The sequence below is a fragment of the Pocillopora damicornis genome, chromosome 3 (genome assembly GCF_964200805.1).
Source record: "Pocillopora damicornis chromosome 3, jaPocDami1.2, whole genome shotgun sequence".
Classification (NCBI taxonomy): Eukaryota; Metazoa; Cnidaria; class Anthozoa; order Scleractinia; family Pocilloporidae; genus Pocillopora; species Pocillopora damicornis.
In genome coordinates, this window is record NC_142672.1 from 9,632,866 (window position 1) to 9,659,070 (window position 26,205).

Genomic DNA, 26,205 nt, shown 5'->3' on the forward strand with positions numbered 1-26,205 from the left:
TTTGGTGGTCCTATCTTTTAATTAACTGTTTAATAATCATGGCAATTACTAAATATCAATTTATATATATATATATATATATATATATCTTTTTTTTTTTTTTTTGGATTTTTTTTCACAGAGAGACTCATTTATTGTGCTTGTGCGAAACTGTTGTTTTCTTCTTGCTATTCAATAACTCAACCGGCTGGGCACGACTCTCAGCTAGTCCCGTTTTGAAAGTCGGAACTTTGGTTCCATTCACCTTCCCTGCTTTCCCATTCTTGTCAAAGAACCATCGATTTTTTCTTGGAATTGATGCACAGTAGCTGCCTTTATCAAAGGAACCTTTCACCACATTTTGGGCAAAGTCCCCCATCATGTTTCCAGCTGGTTTATATCTGCCCACAATATATGCACATTTCATTCCTCGCATTGTACCCTCTGCCCGTCCGATTCCAAGAACTGTACTGCCTTTCCAAACTACCTGTGTAAAATGGCCTGTTCCACCAGAGAAGGAAGCGCCGCCAAAATTATATCCCGGATCACAGACCTCGTTGTACCTGGAAAACAATGAGACTAAAGAGAGAGAACACAAAAATAGAGCAAAAGAAAAATCAGCTGTCATAACATTAATTGACTGCTTTGGCTTCACACTTCACGAAACACACGGCGGAGAGTATCGTTCATCATTAGCAACCTTAGGTGTTCCGATTTCGTAAAATTGCCCTCACAGTTTTAATTCAAGCAATTCCACCCCTGCGTCAAGTTTTCTAATATCTATAATAGTTTTGTAGACATGGGTTTCACATATATTTCACCACCCTCTTTACGCCGTTTGTTTACTCGTATCATTTTCGTGACCGGTTTTTTCATGGAACCTGCACCGACTGAAGATTTCAATAGATTCCGTGCTTTATTCGGGCACTAAATTCGTGCTAAGGCAGCTCATCTGGCGAGTTTAGCATCACCATTGATGTTTTGGGTCGACTTTTGGGTCGACTATTCTCCTGTTTGTTGTGGGAATTTGGTGTTGGATCACTTAATAATCCCCTACTAATTTACTCTCATGAGTTTTCTGCTTAAATCTGCTATGGGAAATTCTGTCCTGGTTACTCAAGAAAAGGAAGTGTGCCAGAAAGGTTTTGGTTTCGGCGATGCTTTTCTAACCAATGCAGATGTCACGATCGATTCCCGTAAGCATATAACAAGGTTATTAACCGCAACATGAAGTGGCACCAATGAGGGCTACATAAAAAGACTGGATTGAACGTTAGTGGTATGGACCGCTTGGGTTGTGTGCGGGCCGCTATTGCAGAGTGCCAAATATATTCGATATCTGTTTCAGATGTCTTATCTGGAAGGGTGGTTGCTCCTTAGTATTTCGAATCAGATCATTCAGAAATAGTCAGGGTTACTACACCTTATTTCTAAGAAAAGAATTTTAACTGGATTAGTGGAAGTAGGCCTAATGCATTTTTACGGTGCAATATCCAATTCCACCCTCTACGCCTCACTCTCAAGGCGCGAACTGATGAAATGTAATTCAAAAATAAAAATATTCCCAAAACACTGAAATGAAAAATAACTGATTACCATCATCGTTACTTTCTCTATTTATGGGGAGTAGGGCCAAAAATCAAAGGAACACCCACAAGCGAACGATAAGAACTTAGCAAAGACTCGGGAAGAATGTAGTGAAAGCGAGGTTTGGGAGTAAATAGTCCCTTTCACAGTTGCGTGTTTGGTTGCCGAGCCTTCGAAGAGGAGTGAGGCTAAGGGTAACCTGGTTATGATACAAACCTTGCTGCTTTTCGAAAGTAAATTACTTTGTTATCAATCTGACTAGATACTGCTCTCTATCACAACAAGGTCACTTTCAGCCTCACTGCAAATCAAAAGCTTAGCAACTAAGTATACAACTGTAAAAGAAATGACATCATTGTGTTGGGTAGCCTCGTGAGCCTATTCTCAAAGGCCAAAGTTGAATACTACACCTAATCGAATTTCTGCGCTACAAGAAAGCGAAATTTAACCTCACCAATTTGTCACGGCTTCCTCTACGGTTTGTGGAGCGTTTGATGAACATCCCATGGAAAGATTCTCTCCCTGCCCTTCTCTCTCTCCTCTCGACGAATGCTGTAGAGCACCCATATCTACAAGCTTCTGAGCGTACTGTTTCGCCTGATCACACATATCTCTGTCCAGTGTCATAGCAGGAGCTTCATGTACTTGTCGGAATTCATTGTGCTTTGCTAAACCCATTTGTTCTTCCTCAGTAAACACTGAAAGAAAATAGGCAAAGTGAGGGCAAATAGTCATTTGTTTTTAAAGGCTTATACCTTTAATCTTTGGAATCATTATCAAAGGACACCTTGAAGGGTCTTCTTCAAAAGGAGAGTTAAGATTTATAAATATAACTGAACAAAACTAGCAGCGGGGGTTGGCATTGGGCAGACGTTTCAGCTTGGGAGAGAGAGAGAGAGAGAGAGAGAGAGAGAGAGAGAGAGAGAGAGAGAGAGAGAGAGAGAGAGAGAGAGAGAGAGAGAGAGAGAGAGAGAGAGAGAGAGAAAGAGAGATGTTTGTTAAGAAAGAATCGATGCTATACCCAGTGCAGGGCCATGCAAAAGCATTTTTCGCCCTTTTTATAAGTAGAACATTTTAAACTAGGTCGTATGGTTTTATTCTCAAGCTCGCTTAAACTTGCCCCTGAGCAACAAATGTTAACATGAGGACAACTGATAGAAACAATTTCTAATTCTGCTATTCAAGAGAAGGACTCAGCTCTCCCAGTTGTGCAGTCTGAGGCTGAGATTGCGATGTAGCCTGAAACTGCTTTGACAAGTCACATCTAGGATAAAATATCGTATAGTATGTTTGTCGTGCTGTGTTATGAGATGTTATCTCATACAAAATTTCGCCTTGTTAGATCATGTTAAGTAAATGAAGTATGTTCAGTTTTCATTTACTACAGAAAGAAAATGAAAGAAGGTTTTAAGGTCCAAGTGAGAATTCATGCAGCATACTTCCCCCTGCTCCCGGTAGTTCTATTCTACAGAAGAGAAATGAAAGAGGGTTTTAAGGTCAGAACTAAGCACTGATGTAGCATACCTTCCCCTGCTCCCGGTATTTCTGCTATACAGAAATGAAATGAAAGAAGATTTTAAAGTCGAAACTAAGCATTGATGTAGCATGCCTCCCCCTACGCCTGGCATTTCTGCTATACGGCAATGAAATGAAAGACGATTTCAACGTCGAAACTAAGCATTGATGTAACATACTTCCCCCTGCTCCAAGTAGTTCTATTATTAAGAAATGAAATGAAAGAAGACTTGAAGGTCAGAACTAAGAATTGATGTAGCATACTTCCCCCTGTTCCTGCTGTTGGTGCCCCAGTAATTGGAGCTGCTCCCGGAACTCCCGAGGCTCCCGTTGGACTTGTTGTCGGACTCGCCCCCGTTAGACCTCCTATCGGACTCTCCCCAGTTCCTGCGATCTGAATTTGAAGGTTTAAATTGATTTTTCCATTTTTCTCCGCCGTTCCAGAACCAGAAAGCTTAAAATTTTGAGAATTCTGGAATACATCTGCGACAAGAAAATCAGGAAGGCTTATTGATAAGACTGGAAAATATATTTTTATCTCGAGCAACGGCCTCAAAATATTTCCGGATCTATTGGTTTTCTAAAACTGTAGCCTTATTTAGATTTTGTTTTAGTAACCTCTCCTATAGATTTCCTACTTTATTTTGTTTCCGATAAATAAAACTACCCCCCTTGCAGCGGACTGACATATTATCGTCAACATATTATCGTCCTCTGAGACGCCCCTTTCGACCGCGTTGTAATTGACATGCGGTATAGTTAAAAATCGATTAGTTACATAAAAGAAAATAGCCAAATTTAAACTTCATTGATCAAAAAGGAATCTCCTTTACCTCCATCGACTGCTACAATGACAAGCAAGAGATAACAAAGCCACATTCTCTAAAGGAAATCCTGCAGGAAAAAAAAGTAAAGAAAAGATGAAAAGGAGATATCTTATATTGAAGATCTGTTTTAGATAATCAAATCACTAACGTGAAATTCTTATTCTGGTAGTTTTCAATTTGAATGAATCGAGAAATGACTCCGTACCAGTATTAATGTTGGAAATTTTTTATCATGTATCCCTGCTGGAGAAATACCAAAAATTAACAAGTTAATCTCTGGCAAGTGATGTCTAAAACTTCCAAACCAACCGATAAACAAACAAACAGAAAAAAACCAAAGGTCTCCACGGTCTCAACAGATGACAACGGTAACTAGTTAATTAACTGATTTTAGAGTATATTCGTTAAACATTCCCGAAGTTTTTCCGTTTTTAAGTTCTTTCTGTTTTTTAAAAATCAAAGTTTAAAACTTGAATTTTTTCTGCAGATATTACTACACATCTCGCATTCGATTCGTTAGGAAACACTGACCAGTTACATCTTAGATATGTTTCATATATTTCACATCATTTTTAACCAGTTATGATTTTATCTTAAACACAGGTAAAAAGAAATGAGGTGAATGTGTCCAATGTTAAAACAACATTAACGTTCTTCAAATCTCTTACCAAAAGCTTGTCGAGTTTTGGAGACGGATTGTGCCAGAGGTGATGGATGATGTTTGCTTTGTCAAGTAGTAAAATGAAATAATGTCCTTGGGTCAATAACTGTATTCCTCAGTTTACCGTGAAGAAAGGTTATTGGCTTATTCTGGACAATTACCTGTTTCTTTGTAACGATTGAAAGGTCAGCTTTTTGCGTTTTGGTAAGTTTTAGAGTGGCAAGGTGACCTTTACACTTTGACGTAATCTGAAACGTTAATAGTTTCAAATGTAAATTTTGAGTGAAAACCCACATTTTTAGAAACTCTTTCGTTTTGTACTGTATTTGGTAATCAGTTAATACTGAGATCACACATGAATCAAAGAAAGATTTCATCTGATTTTTTAAAGTTAACCAAGCCAATTTAATAGCCGTCTTCATCAAGCAATTTGTTGAAATGGTTTCTGAGCAACTTCTTCGTAAATGTTTTAGGGGTGTCATCTATCAGCTGACTGGCGACAGTTCTTTTGTAAACCTATTGATTGCCTTTTTTTCTCGAAAAACTACTAAAAACAACTTTCGAAGACTATTAAAGCAATAGACCGCTCTTTCCATCAATTTACCTGGGTAATAACCCATACAGGATGTTGGGAGAACACTCCAAGTGTTTTAAAATCACTCGCCTCCGGCAAGCAATTTACGAACTTTTCTCGTGTTCTCCCAGCATTCCAAATGTGTCATTACGCCGGTAAACTAATCGAAAGAGCGCGGGCTAATGCCTTTTTAAGATAACTCAAAATGTATCAATTTTCTATGGGTTTATCAAAGTTATAAATGAAAGCAGGTAATTTAGTGTTAACAACTGGGTTGAAAACGTAAATTAGCCACCGTAAAGGGTAAAAAAGCTGACGTTTCGAGGGTTAGCCCTTCGTCAGAGCGATTGACGAAGGGCTAACGCTCGAAACGTCAGCTTTTTTACCCTTTACGGTGGCTAATTTACGTCTTCAACCCAGTTGTTAACACTAAATTACCTGTTATACTCTCCCACCGACGCAGCACCACAGTTTCTTTAGAAACGTACCCCTTTATAAATGAAAGGTTTTTGACGAATCAGGTCACTCGTAATACATAGATTTAGCCGAGCCTAAAAGTGGAGCTCGCATTTCTTTTCCCGCACGTCTCAAGGGCACAACGTCTTGCCCCGGCCAGGACTAGAGCCCGGATCGTCCGACTCGGAGCCCAGTGCACTGACCACTGGACTACTGGACAAAGCCGTGGCGTTGACGTGCCCGCAGTACAGTTGACTGCGCATGTTAAAAGTAGCACCTTGAACGGTCGTACGGTCGTACATCCAAATTTTTTCGGCTTGACGGGTTACTACTATTTTGTATAATTATGGCGCTACGCTCTGCGAGCTCCGGATGGATTTTTATAATCATATTTATATAACCTGTAATCTTAGTGAAGTGCGGGAATGGTGTGTTATTTTAAGAGAACTGAAAAAAATTATTGTCAGGCGATGTGAATCACTTGACTTTATTGTACTTTTCTCGTGTGAACTGATAAGTAGACCCATAGAAACTCCTCACGTGTAACCCACCCACATTTTCCTCTCTTGAAGAATTGTTACAGCACTTCCCAGTCTCCTGTCTTTTTATCACGTGTCTTACCACTTCAAATCTGACTTGGATTGAAAACTTTGTATTTTTTGAAGGGAAGGAATGAAAGGGATTGCACAGTATTAACACTCCCACCCTAGGTGAGCAGTCGAATAGAAAAGATGTCGTGGGTAGGAGATAGTCTAAGGTTAGAAGTGTAATCATGCTAGTTAATCGGTAAAGAGCAACATGAGATCATTCGTGTCTCGTTTAAAAGAAGAGTCTACGACACCTCATCTATTGATAAGTCTTTCGAAACCTCATCAATTGATAAGTCTTTATCTGAAAAAAGGGGGTAAGTTTCTTAAGAAACTGGTTCTGCGTCAGTGGGAGAGTATAACAGGGTAATTTAGTATTATCAACTGAGTCGATAACGTAAATTGGCCTCCTTTAAAAGTTTCAAAGCTGACATTTTGAGCGCCGGTTAGCCCTTCGTCAGAGCTACTGTAAAATTGTGTGCGTCTAGAGCTGCGCTAGTGGTGGGATTATGGTAACGAGAAAACAAGAATAAATTAGTTGAATGAAAAGCACTCGTTAATACCGTGGGGATTAAGAGTGCCAATTTGAAAGATAAATTTTTTACGTAGAGTTTTGCGGCTTTCCGAATAGCCTTGATTTAGGGAAAGGCCGCAAACTACTAAATGCTGCTTAGAATGGTAAGGGAGATTAAAGTGTCTAGCGACTTGTTTGGATGCGTCCTTGTCATTTCTCTCTATGTCGCGAAGGTGTTCTCGGTTCTTTAGAATGATAGATTTAACTGCGTGGTTGCGAGGGTGAAATGTGAGAGTGAATGGAATGTGATCGGTGTTTTCCTTATCGATCAATTTGTTGGGCACGGTGGTGGTCCGCTTGAACGACAGAAACAGGATAGCCACGTTTATCGAAAAACTGGCACATGACCTCTGATTTTTCTGAAAAATCAGAGTTGTCACTACATGAACGGCTTAAGTTCGTGACCGAAGTCTTAAAAATTAACCTTGAAAATGCTGACTAGCCTAGCCTTTACTATATACCGAAAATGGAGCAATTTTTTAAACTCTGCCATAATCTGTAAAAAAGGAGACAGGTCAAGTAGTTCTAAGGTTTTAGTTTGAAAAATTTTTAAATGCTTTCTTCTTTGAAAGCGCTCTTTCTTTTAAATTGTTCATTTACGTTTTAACACCGGCCTTGGGCTTTCATCAGCTCTAGCTTTGTCTTACCTTTCTGCTGTCGAGGTAATTAACTTCTTATTTGAATATACTTACTTAAAATAGGTCCTCTTCAAATCTTTCGGCTATCAACAAAAAGAGTACCCTTGACTGACAATTTTCCACCCTTCCCCTACCTTATTCGTAAAACAAAAGCTGATATAATCTGATCTTTTTTTCTGGTATCTTAAACATACTAAGTAACGCTTCAAGTATTTCGTAACGCCTATGAAGTAATCCACTGCTTTTAACTTAGAGAGCACTGAAATGATTTCAAGACTTGAAAGTCCTTGATATAACGGCTGAAGCGCTGTTTTTGGTAAATAAATTTTTCCTTTTTCTTTTCTTTCTTTGATACTTTTCATTTTTTTCCCTAAGTATTCAATATCATTTCTGTGACAGTCCATCTTTGCTTGGCATCATTACAGACAATCAACTTCTTCATTAAATATGCTTAATGAAACAGCTAGGAATCCTTTGTCTCTTTCTGCTATCTCTGAAAATGGTTCGCTGTGCGCGCAGTTCGTTTCAAGCTTCTGTACCTTACACAAAAAATGATAGCTATCGCCTAATCAAGAGAAAATGATAGTCCCAATATTTTCTTTAGACCTAATGTCATATGGTTCGACCGTTTTTGCTTTCCTGGTATTTGTATTAATTTTCAACTATACCGAGTTTTGCTGCAGGAGTTTTGACTCCTTGTCACTGAACCATTTTATAACCTTGTTTAAAAAAGATAATTTTCACTGAAAGCGAAGGAACGAAGCTGAAAATAAGGAATTAAGACTGTAAATGTAAGGAATGTAACTGTAAGTTTTCCACCAAATAACTTGAGTCAAATGAGACACTTTAACTGGACCTCAGGGGAATTTGGTCTTTTTAGTCTTTAGAATTCAGTCTTTTATTTCTGAGATACTTTTTGTGAAGGGTGGCAAGGAAGCTAGAGATGTTCTCAGTGACTAACGCAAGCGTAGGAAAATACGGGTCGAGCTAAGAACCAATGAGATTGCAAGATTCGTTACTGTGCCCTCTTAGAAAAAATAACTAACAATTATTCTACGAGCGCGAGTTGGATATGAGACGGTGAATAGCAAACGAGGCGCGTAGCGCCGAGTTGGCTATAGCCAATCTTGCATCCAACAAGCGCGAATGGAAAACTTATTTTATCAAGTTTCATTAATTCCTGAACGTTTGAATACTTTCACTAAAGTTTTTAGCTTCCGACATGCCCCAATGCATTTCGATAAGAGGTGACTCGAATATGAGCTGATAACCAGAGTTGAGTGACCCATCAGATCACTAGAAATGCAACATCCGGAAATGAAATTGAATGATAAAGGATATTTTGGGTTTGAGAAGCCAATCAGAGCGCGCGTTTGACGCTATCTACTGTTTTAGTATATACTAAAGTAAATTATTCAATGAACTGATCGACCATCTCTTTTGGTTTATGACATTAAATGGTATTTCTGACGAATGAGTCTGCGAATAAGGCAGAAATAGATATTTTGTCGGCACGAGATACGACAAGGCCTGGGCCTTAGGCCCGAGCATCATGGGTAATGATGCAGTGGTATATAAGGGAAAGTATAGCACGTGATGTCCATCTAGGCCTCAGAACCAACCGTTCACCTCTGGCTGATGACAAATTTATTTTAGTTTGAAAACATATTTTCTTTAGCTGTGAAGCCTCGTAGGATGGGCTGCCAACTGCTCTGAGTTTGGGCCATGGTTCCTACCCAGATTTCCTGTCATGTTTTTCCCCAAAGGGGTTTTTTCTGGCAGGTTTTTTCTGGCCTCTGTATAACCGTAGTTATGTCCTTGTAAGCGGTTGCCCATCTCTGTTAATCCAGACTTGGTGAAGTTTGCATGTTAGTAATGTATACCTTTTTTTAATGTCTAAGGAATTGACTGTATATCAGGATTGTATATGGTATATCAGTTGCGAAGATATGTATGTATGCATTCCCCGGGCTATATATGCCTCGGGTTGGTTCTCGGCAGGCTTCCCTAAATAAACTTATTTGGTGTACACTACTGTGTTATTTGTTGTGTAGTGGAGACAAAATATATATCTTTTGCTCGATCGACATGATGCCCACTTTCGAGAGCCTTGGCAAAAATTTTCCAACTAAGGGTGTCAAGGCCCAGAAAAAAAGGAAAAAAATTGGTTAATGTAGTTATAGCAAAACAAATATATCTAAGTGATATGACTTGATAGAAAAGATGCAGACATACCAAACAATAGAATAAGAGGGATGGTAAGTTAGTAAGATGGTAAGTTGGTTAGTTGATAAGATGGCTTTGGTTCTTTACCAAAAAATGTGCGTATCTTACTTTTCGAGCGCATTTTTTAAACGGGAGGGAATGAATATCCAGTCTGGCATTCAGTAGCTGGCCTTGTCGGAGATGGATTGCTCAAAGCACAGTTGTGTTTATGGCTGGAATTTCAGCCCAAAAGGGGTTTCCCTGAGGAAAGATTTGTGGGTTGATTAAAAAAGAAGAAATAACCTTTATGAGTTTAAGTGATTTATTGCACCTCTATATCTAGTGCCTTATTTTCCAAGGTGTTATAAATACATTTCTCGAGTGCAACTGGCAAATTCTTCTAAGATTGTTTTAGTGGGAGCCTTTTTGCTGATTGTTCTTCTTCGGATGGGTCATCGTCAATCTCGGCATCCTCACTGTTCATAACGGGTATGAGACTATGCCTCATGCTTTCTACAGTTCCATATTTTCCATTTCCTTGATAATATTTTTCTTTATCTGGGTCGTCTCCCTCAAAGAACTCCTCTAGAACTTCGGCTTGCTTCGGGAAATACTCGGACGCTGTCGTAGACGATCGGTTTTCGGTGTTTGCGCTCCAGGAGTTTCCGGCGTAATAGCTTAGTTTATCGTTCAGGTGACCTTGCGCGTAGTGAGTTGCTTTGCCTACAGCCTTTAAGTATCTCTCATTGTACTTGGCATTGCTTGAGTCATACGAACCTGCTGACCGGTTTACCATTTCCTTTTGATTAATCCTGCTCCTATTCAAGGAATATGATTTATGTAAAATCGCTGGCTTCTTGTGAGCATAAACGGGTTGTTTTGGAAAACGAGCCACAAAGATTGGTCGCACTTTTGATCTAGGCCTGCTTTGATTTCCATCTGACAGTGAAAAGGTAGGCTTCGGTTTACAATAGGATGGATTAAACTTGCCCTTCAGCACGTTTTCCATAGTGTCGTATCTGATGGCTGGCTTGTAACGCGCCACTATGTAGGTGTAACGTCGACCATTTCTCCGTCCTTCCGCTTTTCCGATTCCAAATTCTGTGCTATTTTTCCAAACGACTTGCATGAAGTGAGCAGCTTGTGGCTCATAACCGCCTTTGCCCCAGTTGTAAGTGCAAACCTCGTTGTACCTTTAAAAGACAAAGTTTGTGAAATTAACCATGTTGAACTTTTTTTTTACACATCATTGCTGTCGTAATTCACAAATCTATTCTGTATCATGAAAATAAGAGTTTCAAGAACACTTAAAGTATTAGTATCAGTATTTTCAACATCATTCGATTCTCAAAGCTTGGTTACTTCTGAAAAAATCTTCATCTCCGATCCAGTGGGTCAACTAAAACATTTTCTCGATTCAGAAACTGTTACATATACATGTGTTTATAGTAGCATTATCTTAAAGAAGGCATAGGTATTTTTTTTCTGGTACTGACTCAAGATTTATGGTACTCATCAACAGATCGAAATTTCCTCATTTTTGTCATTTGCACCTGTGCTACTTAAAGATACCAGAAACAGTTGATCTCTTGTGGAATTCATTCTGATTAACTATCCAAAGAAACTATGGTAATGCGTCGGTGGGAGAGTAAAACAAGGTAATTTAGTATTATCAACTGAGTTAAGAGCATAAATTAGCCATCGTTAAGTGTTTACATGCTGACGTTTTGAGGGTTAGCCCTTCGTCAGAGCAAATGAAGAAGTCGAAACGAAATATCAGTTTGTAAAGTCCTAACAGTGGCCAATTTACGCTATCAGCTCAGTTAAAAATATCAAATAACCTTCTTTCCATGTACTTGTTCCGAAAACCGACTTGTGGCCATGGTGAATTCTGGCCCTATAAGTTTTGAACAATAAAGAGAACCCGAGATGGATCTCAGGCATAGTAACGTGCTAAACCTACTGGTTACGATAATAAAAGTTTTTTTCTCGCTGAAAGCGATTGCAGTCCTTAATGATTGAGCCGTCTAGAAATTGCATGGCTCACCAGTTTTTTACTGCGCCATACGCAGTCAGCCCACCCAAGCCGCTTCCTCCTGATGCTAAATTCTCTCCTTCATCTTCCTTGCGCAGGACAAGAACGTCCTCGTGCATCATTGGTTGGTTCTTTGCACCCCTTTTTAAAAGTTTCTTTGCAAATTGTTCAGCTTCCCTTGACATCTTCATGTTGATTCTAAGAGGGGGCGAGTTATGGACTGCTCGAAATCTGTTATGAGACTCCAGTGCTGACTTCAGAAATTCTCTATCTGCGTGTAATATGAAAGGAAAACGAGAGGAAAATATCCAGGATATAACGTGTGATGTAACTGGTGCCGATAGCAATTGCTAGAACGTAAATGTTACACCTGACAGTATAAGGAAAGCATAATAGTAAACGAACAGGAAACTGATGACATATAACTGAGGGCGGATACGAGGCTCGCGTATTTCAGAGCATTTATTTTTGTGAACACTGTCAAGAGGACTGAAAGTTGATAGTGGAACAACATTTGGTCAATTAAATCAACCCTCTTATAGAGAATCCCTGAGGCCCACAACTAGCGTAAAACCGTGGTTTAGATTAGACCTTGTGTAAATAAGCGGCCCTTAGAGTTTTAAATTGATTATACCTCAAAACCCGTATTTTACCTATGCGTCTGCGGGAAGTTGCAAGGGACAGTATTTTCTTAGCCTGCGCAGCAGTCCCTTCCGTTTAGCTATGGCAAAAAGAGACCAAGGAGGCCACTTAAAATGATAGCTTTTACCTGTTTCTATCCCAAAAGACGGTTTGTCTGTTTGATACCACTTGTCTTTAAACGAGTATGGCTTCGTGGCATGTGCGTCAGGTTGTACCGCAATTGGCAGAGGTGCTGGCTTCATGCCAAAGCTTGTTGGTGTTGATAGCTGGGTCTTCTTGACGTTTGCTATTTCAAAGTGTATATCCATGGAAGTCTGGTCAGGACTTATTTTTCCAGTTCCTTCGATTTTCATGTTTCCATACCCCAGTGATGCTGCAAACATAGATTTACTGTCAAACAGAAGTGCTAATTTACATCAGAGCAGCAGTATCGACTACACTTTGGGTAAAATTTTGAATGACTTAGTGTTCAGTATTCAGGACTTGTGTCAAACATGAATCTAGCGGTGGGCCTGATTCACGACAGAGGTCTATGTAGGTCACTGGCAAAGCATCTGAGCGCAGAAAACGAAGTTCTTGAAATCGATTCCCCCTCAGATTATTTCTGTGTCCCATACAAGTGAAAAAATTTTTGTTTCGTTATTCTAATGTAAAGCTCTAAATTTTCCCTCTTCCTTATTCTCGCTCATCGAACATGTTTTCAAAAAGAAGTTGGTATGTTAGAAAAAGGCTTTACTTTTAGTTTGATCATATGAGATCGAGAAGGCTAATGAAAGCATTTCATGGTCAAATGATAAGTAAAGCTCATATTTTCTTTTACACATATTGGCATACGTTTACATTTAATTGACATCTTTTGTTCTCCATCTTGAAAAGAGGCCCTCACTATAATTGCGAGTAAAGGACCCAAACTATGGGCTGTTTTCTCGTCTCTGGATGAAGTACACGTTAAGTAGATGCATAATAAGCTCTTTAACAGGTCGGAAAAACAGTTTAACTGAAGATGATCTCACTGATATCAGTTAAGTTACATCGCTTTGACTCTTACCTGCCGCAGCTGATCTCGTAGAGACGAAAATCACACATAGGGTCAGTATCATTGTTTGATGGCGTCTTCCTTTGGAAGAACGACATGAAGACATTGACGTTTTTGTAGAGTTTGAGTTTTTTTGCAAGGGAAAATAAACATCTTTTACTTTTCCGACTAAAGATTGTTTATTGTGCTAAAAATCAATTAATGGAAGCTGCTGACATTCTCAGAAAAAGTGAAAAAATAAATTATTTCTTGTCTGGTCTAAACGTCTAAGATTCTCCGCAGACAAGCACTTATTTTTGGACCGACGGTATTTTTTGTCACCAAGGTGTTCTAACAGGTATTCTAGCCAAGCGACGCTAGCTAACTGCTCGAAACTCCAATGGTGAAGCAGCTGTGAACTTTAGACAAACGTTAAGTGACGAAGCAAATTAATTGAAATGCAACTCGTAGATAAGTTATTGACTAATGGTTACAAGAACTTCATAAGGAAACCGCCTAGACGGAAATCTTGCTGGCCTCTACAACCTGTTGCACACCAGCTTCGTAAATATGACAACAAGCAAAATCTCTAGTTACTACAGATGACCCGTGGTGAATAAACATATGCAATTAAAGATATGCAACTATTCTTATTTTCTTCAGGCGACAAAAAAGTATTCGGTCTAAGGAAGAATTCTTAAATATAATAAGAATGAAATATAATTTAAATGCTTCTAACAGAAACGTTCTTTCAAACTAACTCCCAGGTATGTGTGGATAGCATAGTTGATATAATAATTTTGATAAACCTAAATAAATTTCCTTAAGTCTGCTGGGTGGTGCTTAGAGGGGGTTTAGAAAAAAATGTCTTTTAAACTGTATCGGAGATACGTATCGATATTTCTGTAGGCATTCTACCAACACCGGTAACAGAAAGCTCCTTTAGTATATTGGTGTTAGACGGGTTTCCTACGAAGGGTCAAGTGGCAGAATCAGAAATTTGCAAAAACTGATTTGGTCCGTGGTAAAAAAGTTCAGAAAATATCGCAACTGCCATTGAAAAACATGAAGAAATTTCCTTTGATCTAATATCATGTTAAGCCCATTATTTGTGCGCATTGGGTTATTGACTTTGTAAGCCGGTTGAATTGGCTAAGATAATCAAAACGTCCCATTAAATTGAATTTAGTATCCTATCGACGCAGTTAATCGCTTTTCCCTTTAAACTGGGGTAACCGTTGTTTTAGTTCAAGAAAGCGTAAGATTATTCTGTTTCAGATATATAATTTCTTACCTTTCTTGGTGAATTCGTTTTCACTGTTGCCTTCCTTGAAAACCACTCACACTTCCCATAATGCATCAGAGATAGGGAGGGGGATAAATTATTTCTGTGTCAAATATGTTCCCCTCTTATTGATTGAAATGATATCTTATCTGCTCTAATTTTTCATTCACGTCTTTATCTGCAGTTCAAATATATGACTTTCATATATTCTTAGCCGTTTATTCATCACTTCACGGGTTTATTTGTTAGCTCAGTCGGTAGAACGCTGCACCGGTATCGCAGAGGTCATGGGTTCAAATCCCGTACAGGCCTGAATGTTTTTTTCAGGCCTTATTTTCACTACTGCTCAAGTAGTGTGCATTATTGCGAAGATCACTTTCATTCACGTCTTTATCTGCAGTCCAAATATACGACTTTCATATATTCTTAGCCGTTTATTCATCTCTTTACGGGTTTATTTGGAACCTACATAATGACCAGCTCCCAATTGGCCTGTTAGCTCATTTGGTAGAGCGCTGCACCGGTATCGCAGAGGTCATGGGTTCAAATCCAGTGCAGGCCTGAATGTTTTTTTCAGGCCTTGTTTTCACTACTGCTCAAGTAGTGTGCATTACTGCGAGGATTACTTTCATTCACGTCTTTATCTGCAGTTCAAATATATGACTTTCATATATTCTTAGCCATTTATTCATCACTTCACGGGTTTATTTGGAACCAACATAATGACCAGCTCCCAGTTGGCCTGTTAGCTCAGTTGGTAGAGCACTGCATGGTATCACAGAGGTCGTGGGTTCAAATACCGTACAGGCCTGAATTTTTCTTAGACCTTGTTCACTACTGCTTAAGTAGTGTGCATTACTGCGAGGTCACTTTTATTCACGTCTTTATCTGCAGTTCAAATATATGACTTTCATATATTCTTAGCCGTTTATTCATCACTTCACGGGTTTATTTGGAACCAACATAAAGACCAGCTCCCAATTGGCTTGTTAGCTTATTTGGTAAAGCGCTGCACCGGTATCGCAGAGGTCATGGGTTCAAATTACGTGCAGGCCTGAATGTTTTTTTCAGGCCTTGTTTTCACTACTGGCGATCAAGTAGTGTGCATTACTGCGAGGATCACTTTTATTCACGTCTTTATCTGCAGTTCAAATATATGACTTTTATATATTCTTAGCCGTCTCTTCATCACTTCACGGGTTTATTTAGAACCAACATGATGACCAGCTCCCAGTTGGCCTGCTAGCTCAGTTGGTAGGACACTGCATGGTATTGCAGAGGTCATGGGTTCAAATCCCGTACAGGCCTGAATTTTTCTCAGACCTTGTTTTCACTACTGCTTAAGTAGTGTGCATTACTGCGAGGTCACTTTTATTCACGTCTTTATCTGCAGTTCAAATATATGACTTTCATATATTCTTAGCCGTTTATTTATCACTTCACGGGTTTATTTGGAACCAACATAATGACCAGCTCCCAATTGGCTTGTTAGCTCATTTGGTAGAGCGCTGCACCGGTATCGCAGAGGTCATGGGTTCAAATTCCGTGCAGGCCTGAATGTTTTTTTCAGGCCTTGTTTTCACTACTGCTCGAGTAGTGTGCATTACTCCGAGGATCACTTTCATTCACGTCTTTATATCTACAGTTCAAATATATGACTTTCATATATTCTTAAGCGTTTATTCATCACTTCACGGGTTTATTTAGAACCAACATAATGACCAGCTCCCAGCTGGCTTCTTATTTCAGTTGGTAGAGCGCTGCACCGGTATCGCAGAGGTCATGGGTTCAAATTCCGTACAGGCTTGAATTTTTATAAGGCCTCATTTTCACTACTGCTCAAGTAGTGTGCATTACTGCGAGGATCACTTTCATTCACATACTGACTGACTCAGTAATACAAAATTATCTAATAATACACCCCACCAACGCAGAACCACAGTTTCTTTCATTTGTTAAATTTAGAGCATGTTAACGTACAATGTAGTCTAGAGCCTGCCGCTATAACCTCAGAGGTAAGTAATATAAAGGTTTTGATAGGATTCCTTTGAGGGAGTTGAAAGTTTCTGTCGTATAGGTTTGGAATCAAATTTGGCCCATGACGAAAGTTTGCTCCTTGAATATTATGCCTGGCAAAAGAATAAAATCTTAGTGATGATTTAAGAGATCACTTGTAAACATTTAGAATGTTTTGACGCCTAGCTAACCACGTGATCATAAGGGCTCCAGTACGGTCATAATTGTTGTCAACAAAACGAGCACGGTGATTGGTTGATTCTTGGTCACGTGCTACTGATCAAATTCAAATGGATCCCGACCGGGATACAATTGCGCAGTTGTTGCCCGCGCGCCGAATAAAACAATATTAACGTTTATTCTGGAGCAAATGTTACCTTCAATTGTTACAATTCCAAATGATTTTGTATTCCTTATTGAGGTTATAAGAAGCATGTTTTACTTTTCCATGTACTTCGAAACATTTGAAGTTAAGTTAGGACTTATTCACTCAGCAGGATTGACGATTGTTAGTAAAGAAGTTGTGCGGTTTTTGTTTGTTTGTTTTTTCCATATGATTGTTTGAGGGAAAGTCTAAATATATAACAAAGCACTTAATTCCCTCGAAACAAAAACTGTTTCCCTTGGGACCATACATTAAGTGTATATTAAACTGTCTTTGCCTTTAATGTTCATTCCTTTCTTCGAGAGGTTTTTTCTGTCTTCTTTATTGTAGACTTCTTTGCATCAATGACTATGTCATCATTATCCGTGGGTGACTTATATGTCCTCCTCCAGTCATCATCATCTCCCGTGATCGAGACATCATCCTCATTGTCCATATCGTCGTCAAGGGTAGCTTCTGGTAAATTTACACGAGGTGACAAACCGTAAAGTGTCTTGGTGTTGGCTTGTACCCGCGATAAGTCTCGCACATCTTGTGTATCCATAGTTTTTTCCCATGGACCCAGAGGGACGAACGATACGCTACTTGGAGGATCTGCGGTGTATTGGAAACTACCAAGAGATTGAGCTTCAGGAAATGGTTGGTTATCTTGTTTAGCAGCTCCCTCCTGGAAAAATGTACTTGGATATCCTGTTGACATTAAGCCTTCGTCCTTATCCGCATTACAATATGAAGACAGGAATGAACCCTTATCTACGTTACTGTCCATTTCGAATGCATTCATCACACCAGGTCTGTAGCGTGCTACGATGAAAGTGCAGGGTAGGCTACGGCGTTTGCCAAATGCTCTTCCTATTCCCATGTGACTGGTTCCTTTCCATATTAACTGCATGAAATTCTTGGCTTCGGGTTGAATGGCGCTCTTGCTCCAGTTAAAATAACAGACTTGGCTATACCTGAAGTTAATTTTTTTTAAAAACATTTGAGTAACATAGAGGTTGTTTAAACTGTGTTTCATGGTGCTTGCTTGAATTGAAAGTCTGCTTTACATTCCAGAATATCCGGCGATACTTAGTGAAACGCTAAGAAAAGTTAATTATTTTTCCGACCCTTTTCAAAATAAAGGATTCTCTTCAACAAATAAACGTATGCGAAAGTATACTGTATGTTTTTAGGCTCCAAAAAATATTTAGGAAATCAGAAAAGACTTTTCAGCCGGTCTACTTGTGCAACTTTACGCATGCGCAATGAGATGCACACACTCACCATCTATGAACAGCTCCAGCAGATGTTAATCCTCCCCACTCGCTGCATCCTCTTGCCACATTATCACCTTCACCCTCCTTCCGAAGGTTACGGTTTAGTTCATGGTGCGCAACACCCATTCTAGCTAGTTTTTTGGCAAACTTTTCAGCCTCCGCGGACAGCTCTTGGCTTAGTTGCAGAGGAGGAGCATTGTGTAAGGCTCGATACCTGTTGTGAGCGGCAAGGGCGTCTCGCTGAAAGTACTCGTCTGTGAAATGAAGGTCAACAGACGTTCCATTTCACAATGGCGACTAATTTTGAACGCAAACCAAGCAAAGTAGCGGAAACAGACGTGAAATATAATTTGATCTTAAAACAGCTACGTATCATATTGGAAATATGAGGTAATTATGATTAAAGGCACTGATGAATAATAATCCTTCCTTTAAGTTTACAAGTGTACTCCCGTTAGCTATTAGGAGTCTATATAAGTATGAAGATTCCTAGTCAAACCTCAAAAGACGCTTTTAATTACCTGTCTCGTTTCCATAAAAAGGTGATCCAAAGTCATCAACTGGCATGTACCTCTGGTTTGAAGATGGGGTTATCGCTTTACCTTGAAACTGACCATCCGCTTCTCCTTCCTCACGGTCGTTGCTTACGTTACTACTATCATCGTTGGCAATTTGCAAATCTTCGATGTCTTTTTCTTCAGGATTTTCTTCAGGAAAAGGTGGAAGGTTTTCTTGTCCGTAAACAACCTTATCTGTGGATATGGAGTTGGTTTCTTCACTGCCGTGATTTTCTTTTGCGTTGTATTCTTGGTGACCAGAAGTATTATTACCAAGGCTTTCTTCTTTAATAATAGCATTAGAGCCCTGTTCAGTCTCATAGTTAAAGTCTGTTTGTTTCTGTTCTATGCTCTGGAGTTGATTCCCACTTTTAGAAAATGTTTGTTTGTCAAAGTAAGCCGAGTCAAGATGCTTTAAACTTACGTTATTAGGAAGAAAATTACCTGCGATTGCTACTGTTCTATTTCCAAATGTTTCTTTATGACTTCCGCTTTGATTTGAAGTTTTATTTCGGTTGTGTCTCCAGAGATTTTCCATTTTATTATTTTCTTGTTTGTGGAAACTCCCAGCAGAAGGGGTTTGATTTTGGATGTTTTTAGGACTCATTGCTAAACTGCTCTCCTTGTCATTTCTAAGTGTCGTATTGGTATGCAAAGCCAACTGATTCAGAGACGTATTTGTCTTATTCACTCTTTGAATTTTCTGAGGGGTATAAGCTTTCTGATGAAAGGAAGTAGTTCTATTCCGAAAAATGTTACTTGCATTTCCTTCCGTATGTTTTGAGATGGTGAGAACATTTTTATTTCCTCTAGAGAATATTAATGGCGCTCCCATCACGATTATTTCTTCGTCTAAAGGTGTCTTCTCTCTTAGAGCTGATGCGTCCTTCAATTGCTTTGTGAGAGGCAATCTTTTGTTGCTGAAACTCGTGAGAGGACTGTCTTTCTTTGGTTTTCTTCCTACAACCCTTGCGGTTGGTATAACAGGACCTTTTGATGAGTGAAACAACTCCCCCATCCTACCCTTGTGAGTTGTATTGCGCCCTTTCAATTTAGCATTGAGGGTAAGAGGTGGTCCTACCATTTCAAGTGCTTTGTGGATGTTACTGGTATTATTATTGCCATTCCTTCCTCTCTGGTGTTCAAGGTCTTGCATTTGCTTATTGTCATACCCATTTTGTAACCTGCCGTTAACTTCTTGCTTCACCTTGTAGAAAGGCAATGAATTCTTACCTGGAGGATGATGCAACTGTGTTTTCGAAGCGTTTGACTTCTGTGAAATTATCCTGTGCTTTAACGGCAATCTCAAAGCAGAACTCAGTGAATAATCTCCGTTAAACTTTTGTAAAAAATGCGGTATTGTCATCCTTTGTTTTCCTGATATCGATTCCGGGACAAATTTATCCACCTTGTCAAAATCTCTCAGAGATAATCCAGAGGCCGTAGCTGAAGAGATGAATGAAATTTATAATTGTGCAGTACGGGTAGTGTAATTTCCCTTCTAGTTGCTATGAATTTTCTTGCAAATTCGTCAGGATACTTTGGTATGCGATGAAGATATTACATCTTACGGACAGGATTGTGGAAGGGCATCTTAAGCAAGAAATTATTAGTTCATTGCTTCTACCGCGATATCATTCTATTTACCTGTTGTAGCGGAAATTGTGATACCCAGTGTAACCACGAAACAGTGCAGAATACATGCCCACATGGTGTGGTGGAACGTGAATACACCCACGCTGACCCAAATTCTTACTAGAACGTGCATCCAGTGATTCCTCCTTTGCGTTCGAAGAAAAAAAAGAATAAAAAATGAATCTGACTCATAACTAATTTGTGACAATAAACCACCGTTCCTCGTTTTCATGATATTTGCTCTAAGATCCACCCATGAAAGACAGCTTTCTTGCAATTCTACGGAACGTCATTATGAACTTCAAACATTCAAAATACAATGTTTCATTCTCTCAGTTCCTCTAGTCTTGGATTGGGAAAAGTATATAATTTATTCTGATTTCACATGTTATTGAAACGGTAAAACACTTCAACAAAAAGTGGTTCTATTTTGGGGGCTTGTGCACTTGTTTTTTCTGAAGCGACGCTCTGAAGGCTGAGGGAATAATGATGCCTTTAACTCCCCTCCGAATCCAAACAAATTTTCTATTTGAGTCAAGGTTACGAAAGAAATAAGTATTTGTAAATAGTATCAAATAAATAATAAATTAAAATTGTCACTTTCGTTTACTCGAAGAAAATTCGACTTACCTTTATATAAACGATGTCTATGGGGACACCACTCTAACGGCACCAATTAACTACCCAACGCATATAAACGGAACATAGTTCTCGGTGTGTTGGTGATTGCCATGATGTCATGTTTGTCTCTTTTTCTAACAGTCGTAAAGTTTTTTAGTAGTCACGCCCATCCGACATTGTGCCACCAATATCAGCAGGTGAAGGTATTCAAAGGTGAAATTTAATCATCGTCATTTCTGGTCTCCCAACTTTATATCTTAGACCGGCCACCTTGAGGAGTGAAGTCGAGGTTCACTACTCAGCCGTCCACAAACCTTGAAGTTATGCCCGGTAACTTCTACTCATTATAATTAATTTATTGGTGGACGTGAAAGAATTTAAAACGAAAAAAGGAATGTGATATTTTGGGATAAACACAAAACAAAGAAAAACCTTCGTTGGCAATTGACATAAATAGAACAGTTGATTGTGGACGGAGAAAATTTCAGTAAGCTTCTACAAGAAAGTCGAAGTTTCAAAATGATAACTACGCTTAACTTTAAAATGTCGTATTTCGTAGGTGCTGCGAGCGAATCACGATGGGTTGCCTAGCTTGTTTATATTTAAAGATCACTCCGGGCAAAGCAAAAAATGGTTACAGCTTTTAATCATCATTTGTGAGGCAAAAACTTCATTCATTACCCTAGTGATCTGCTCTGCATATTTCATCATGTCCTCATTTATTTTATTAACTTTTATAGCCACTCGACAATCTACATCGCTTTACCATGAAAAGACAATATAAAACTGACGGTTGCCTGCTCTACGTACTGGGCCTTTGTGAACCACTGAGCCGTAATAAAGTATTTCACATTCCCTGACCAGTTAAGAGCTTTGAGAAAACCATAGCCAGTAGAACCTGTTGTGAATACTGTTAATATAAGTCATTGCTTGTTAATTTTCGCTCCAATTCACAGAATTTGTTACTTTGACAAGTATTTGACACTCACTAATTGTAGATAAATTTAAAGGGGATCTGAACCCTTATGAATATCAACGTTGCAATTCAAGAGTACGAATCTTTGATATTCGATAGCAATTCAAGAAATTTAGAGCGATACTTAATTAAGAGCGGTACTTCACATTTTTTTGATGTTACAATAACCAACAAAAAGTCATTAGTTAGAATTTTAAGGTTTATTCTTCTTACACTATGCTTTTGACTGACGCGTTTTTTTAACAATACCCTCCAATTAACGAGTAAGGTTCGGCGACCAAGCGGAAAAGAATCAATGATATTAAACAGCGATAAAAAACTTTTTCTTTGAGGTAGCGGCACAGTCTATTGAAGTATCAAATAATCCTTTTTTAACATTAGTCTTAAGCTGCTCTTTGGTCTTTAAGGCTTCCATAGGCTTGTAACGAGCAACAACGTAGATGCAGTTTTTTTCCGCATTTTTTGCCGCAGCAACACCGACGCCGAGTTGTTTGGAAGCACCCCACACAAGCTGCGTGAAATGGGCTGCTTTTTTTGACATCGGGTCAGGATCTTGAAAGTTATATTTACACGCCTCTCTGTGCCTACAAGTGGAATAAGAGCAGGAAATCAGAAATAAAATCGAGTTGCTCTTTCCTAGTAGATACCTGTTCGGACCTGTAAATGCTCTTTGAATTGAATTTTCTTTTGTGTAATTCCTCACATGCAGACCCCTTATCATGGTTTAAACGTCTTGAATTTGTCGCGAAAATGAGACATGTTTATGAAAGACCCCAATTTCTTGAAAACCGCTTTTCACCCCTAAACATGTGTTCAGCGAAAGTCAAACGGAGGTTGCAAATTCATCCTTGAAATTTTTTTTTGTATGCCCTGTGAGTGAGCAGTGCGTCTAGGGATTATCAAAGTGCTTTTTTGATACCTTACTATCTTGCACCATCACGGTGCATATGTAAATTTAGCGATTTTCGATAAAATACAATAACAGAATCCCTGTAGGGTATCTTTATTTGTGTAAACCTTACCATGTGTCTATGACTTTCCTTACAACCCGCGCAGCTGAGAGTTCAACCTTAGAACATACCAATCCAAGATTTTCTCCTTGACCTATTTGCTTCAGTTTATCAGGCGATTCATGTGTGAGATTTCCAGTGACAGATATCTTTTTGGCGAACTTGCGTGCCTCCAATACCATATCTTTGTTAAGACTGAGTGGAACTGATTTATGTAAGTTTCTGAAGAAGTTGTGTTCATCCAGGGCTATATGCTCGTCTCGGGAAACTGTGAGAAAGGATCAGTTCAAGACTTCAGGTATTGAACGAACGTAAAACAATTATAACATCAAAAACAAATCCCTCGCTAATAATTTTCTCCCCATCCCCTTCCCAACTAATAAAATTACTGGTCCCTCAATTGTTGTCAATAAACTCTTCTAGAGCTTGCTGAGAGTTTCAACAAAGTAGAGGGCTATTACCAACTTGAGCTACAGTTTTAAGCTTGGCTAAATATTTGTATTATGTAATTAGTCATGACTCAAGTGTATGATGATGTCACTTCTCGAATGGTTTGAACACCTATTGACAAATTAAGGGAAAAGATGTTCCACATGCATTCCTTGATGTTAGTGTAGCTCTTTGGGAACATGCTATGGTACCCCTCGTGGCGTTACGAAGAAACATAGCGATGTTAAAGTCAGCTTGCGAGATCATCAAAAGGTTTTGTTCAAGTCGCTCGATCTCAGTATTGGTGGTCAGTATATCAAACCACACAATTATTTCTGGTACACCTTTTCACGATATCTAAGATTTCTAGTGACAGGATTCAGATTCACTAAGGTTTCTTTGTAATTTAACTGGCATTGAACGATTGCAGTTCGTATGCTGAGGAGTGCATGCGCGCAGATCTATAAACTGACAGATTTTAAAGGTTAAAAAAAATTGCGAGGAAATAAATCACTTACATGTAAAATCAGGAGAAGTTGTTGGGTTTTTCGTAGCCACTGGGTTTGTTGGGGAAGACTTTGATGGTGAAATGGTTGATCCAGGAGAGGAGAAAGGACTGGACCCAAGGAGAGAGGATGTCTGGGTAACTGCAGCGCTTGATGTGCCTGCACTAGGAGATTTAACTGGAGGTGGCAGTGTCAAGGAAGGACCAAGACTAGCGGGAGATGAAGCTGAATTAACTACTGTTTTTGACGCACTTGGGGTAATGAAAAGAGGAATTGAAGAGATTACAGCTGATGGCACAGATAAAGAAGGAGCTAAACTGGACATAGATGAAGATTGAATAGCTACACTTTTTGTAGCATTTAGCTGCACTGAGACCTGACTCGAAGTTTTATCAGGTAGCGGTGAAGATGCCGTTGACCGACTAGTTTTAGTTTGCTTGTTTGTAGGTTGCGATGAGGATCCGGGTGAGCCACTTGTAGCTGCTTGCTTGCTCTGCACCGGCACCGCTCCGCTGGACTGAGGCGAAGGCGTGGATATTGCAGAGTTAGAAGAGGGAAGGACACCAGTACTGGTCGTTAAAGAGGACTTAAGATTCGCAGAGGGTGTTGGTTTGACCCTAGCAGAGTCCACAGTGGAGCTCGCTGCATTATTTACTGAACTTGATACCAATTTTATTTCACTAGATTTTTTCACACTCTGACTTGGTGCGAGTTTCTTACTTTGGCTGGGTTTCAGGCTTTGGGTTTTGCCACTGATTGGTGGTTTCGGTGTGACTTGAAAGTGTTTCCCTTTCTTGGGTTTTGGTGATGCGGATGTGACCTGAGTAGACATCGGTGGTGTCGTTGTAGGTGATGGACTCGGAGGTTCACCAGACTGACCAAGTTTTACATTGGGAGCTTCCTTCCCTTGTTTTTTACCTGGCACTGCTTTATTTGGATTTTTGCCAGTAGTCTGCACGTGAACGAATATCTTCATTTTACCTCCTTTAGTTGTTCCATTTCCTGTTATGGTGAACTGGTCCTTTTTAGTACCCTTCACTGAGCCTCGCTTTGTTGTTTGGACTTTATCAAGAGAAGAACATATTAAGAACTTACGATTACGTATATGAACCTTTTTCCATTCAAACTTCTCCACTATGCTGTCAACTGGATTTGGTTCTCGGTTTTTCCCGAGAGCCAATCTTCCTCTGAACATAATTGTTTTCCTTCTACCCCATGTGAATTTTTACAAATTTACACAGTATTTACACTAGGTTTTCATTTTCTTCATTTTTTCCAGTTTTTATAGCATGAGATCTTCCAATACGTAGTGAGTAACTGAACAACTGGGCCGGGTTCGAAAAGGGGGCTAACGTTATTATAGGATTTAGAGGCAACCTTGGCTTAGAGCGCATATGATAGTTAACGTTTTGTTAGTTCGTATCTCAATATCACTCGAAACTAACGGGACAAAATTCAAAATAATGAATTCCCTTTGCACAGTTATAAACTAAGTTAAATTTACATTAACCCCTGGTTAGGTTAATTGTGTGTTGAGCAACCCGGCCCTGGATATTTCTCATTTTAAACTTCTAGTTCTTATAAGGGAAAATTAAAGTATAAGAGGCACCGTGCAAATAACGTTCATCCTGAGGCTGAGTTTATGTTACGGCTTTGTAGTCTAGGACTACAGTGACAGTTTGTTTCAAAGTAACCACTCACCATAGTTCCAGTAAACGCTTATGAAAATGGAAAGGTATATGACAGACAGTTGCACAGCTTTCATTCTGAAGCGTAAAAATGATCAAAAGAGAGAGCCGTGGTTAGAACATTAATTCGACTAAGAACTTTGGCCAGGGCAAACCAGAATCCTTAAAATATCAATATCAGAAGAATCGTGAATCCAGTACAAGTAAGAACCAAAGGCTATTGGTTAACAGAAAAAATGTCACGGGAATAAAGAGTATCAAATATGTATCATGATCTGAGAAGAAATTAAAACAAAGTAATAAAAAATACGCGTTCATGTTAAATCCTAAAATGTATTCAATCGATCCCTTATTTTATTTGTGATCCCATTAGTTGCTAATAGTCACAGCCAAAACATAAGCAACACTAAAATAAAATCCAAACATCCCTCCTAAAATCCTAGTATCAGTAAAACAGTAAATATTATCTACGAGATTAAGAAGCCATAACTTACCTGGAACCAACAAAAATTCCAGCCAAATAAAACGAGTAATAATTTTATG

The 26,205-nt window shown here is 39.1% G+C and overlaps 4 protein-coding genes across 28 annotated transcripts; all 4 read right to left on the reverse strand.

Annotated features, from left to right (window-relative positions):
* On the reverse strand, positions 1 to 7,573 carry LOC113667526 (Golgi-associated plant pathogenesis-related protein 1). 20 transcript variants are annotated; one of them, XM_089202330.1, is made up of 8 exons: positions 7,453 to 7,573; positions 4,731 to 4,817; positions 4,577 to 4,632; positions 3,915 to 3,975; positions 3,346 to 3,564; positions 3,091 to 3,114; positions 2,021 to 2,264; positions 1 to 542 (listed from the first exon to the last, which is right to left on the reverse strand). In XM_089202330.1, the coding sequence occupies exons 4-8, from the start codon at positions 3,958 to 3,960 to the stop codon at positions 128 to 130; spliced, it is 948 nt and encodes a 315-aa protein (XP_089058456.1). In that variant the 5' UTR covers positions 3,961 to 3,975; positions 4,577 to 4,632; positions 4,731 to 4,817; positions 7,453 to 7,573; the 3' UTR covers positions 1 to 127. The 20 variants fall into 20 exon arrangements, with proteins under 20 accessions (XP_089058456.1, XP_089058457.1, XP_089058458.1 ...); XM_089202331.1 differs by having other exon boundaries at positions 7,408 to 7,517; XM_089202332.1 differs by lacking the exon at positions 7,453 to 7,573 and adding an exon at positions 5,632 to 5,747.
* Positions 7,574 to 9,907: 2,334 nt separating this feature from the next.
* On the reverse strand, positions 9,908 to 14,664 carry LOC113667524 (uncharacterized). 3 transcript variants are annotated; one of them, XM_089198731.1, is made up of 5 exons: positions 14,590 to 14,664; positions 13,329 to 13,397; positions 12,408 to 12,653; positions 11,651 to 11,909; positions 9,908 to 10,796 (listed from the first exon to the last, which is right to left on the reverse strand). In XM_089198731.1, exons 2-5 carry the CDS (start codon positions 13,378 to 13,380, stop codon positions 10,004 to 10,006), a joined length of 1,350 nt encoding a protein of 449 aa, XP_089054857.1. In that variant the 5' UTR covers positions 13,381 to 13,397; positions 14,590 to 14,664; the 3' UTR covers positions 9,908 to 10,003. The 3 variants fall into 3 exon arrangements, with proteins under 3 accessions (XP_089054857.1, XP_089054858.1, XP_089054856.1); XM_089198732.1 differs by having other exon boundaries at positions 13,329 to 13,393; positions 14,590 to 14,635; XM_089198730.1 differs by lacking the exon at positions 14,590 to 14,664 and having other exon boundaries at positions 13,329 to 13,542.
* A 1,853-nt stretch (positions 14,665 to 16,517) lies between these two features.
* Positions 16,518 to 21,279, reverse strand: LOC113667523 (uncharacterized). 4 transcript variants are annotated; one of them, XM_089198729.1, is made up of 6 exons: positions 21,063 to 21,279; positions 20,445 to 20,578; positions 19,242 to 20,243; positions 18,762 to 18,992; positions 18,248 to 18,494; positions 16,518 to 17,937 (listed from the first exon to the last, which is right to left on the reverse strand). In XM_089198729.1, the coding sequence occupies exons 2-6, from the start codon at positions 20,563 to 20,565 to the stop codon at positions 17,268 to 17,270; spliced, it is 2,271 nt and encodes a 756-aa protein (XP_089054855.1). In that variant the 5' UTR covers positions 20,566 to 20,578; positions 21,063 to 21,279; the 3' UTR covers positions 16,518 to 17,267. The 4 variants fall into 4 exon arrangements, with proteins under 4 accessions (XP_089054855.1, XP_027039157.2, XP_089054854.1 ...); XM_027183356.2 differs by having other exon boundaries at positions 18,762 to 20,243; XM_089198728.1 differs by lacking the exon at positions 21,063 to 21,279 and having other exon boundaries at positions 20,445 to 20,784.
* A 403-nt stretch (positions 21,280 to 21,682) lies between these two features.
* On the reverse strand, positions 21,683 to 25,169 carry LOC149048145 (uncharacterized). The gene is made up of 3 exons (XM_089199421.1): positions 23,987 to 25,169; positions 23,052 to 23,307; positions 21,683 to 22,613 (listed from the first exon to the last, which is right to left on the reverse strand). Exons 1-3 carry the CDS (start codon positions 25,167 to 25,169, stop codon positions 22,331 to 22,333), a joined length of 1,722 nt encoding a protein of 573 aa, XP_089055547.1. The 3' UTR covers positions 21,683 to 22,330.
* Between the last annotated feature and the right edge of the window lie 1,036 nt (positions 25,170 to 26,205).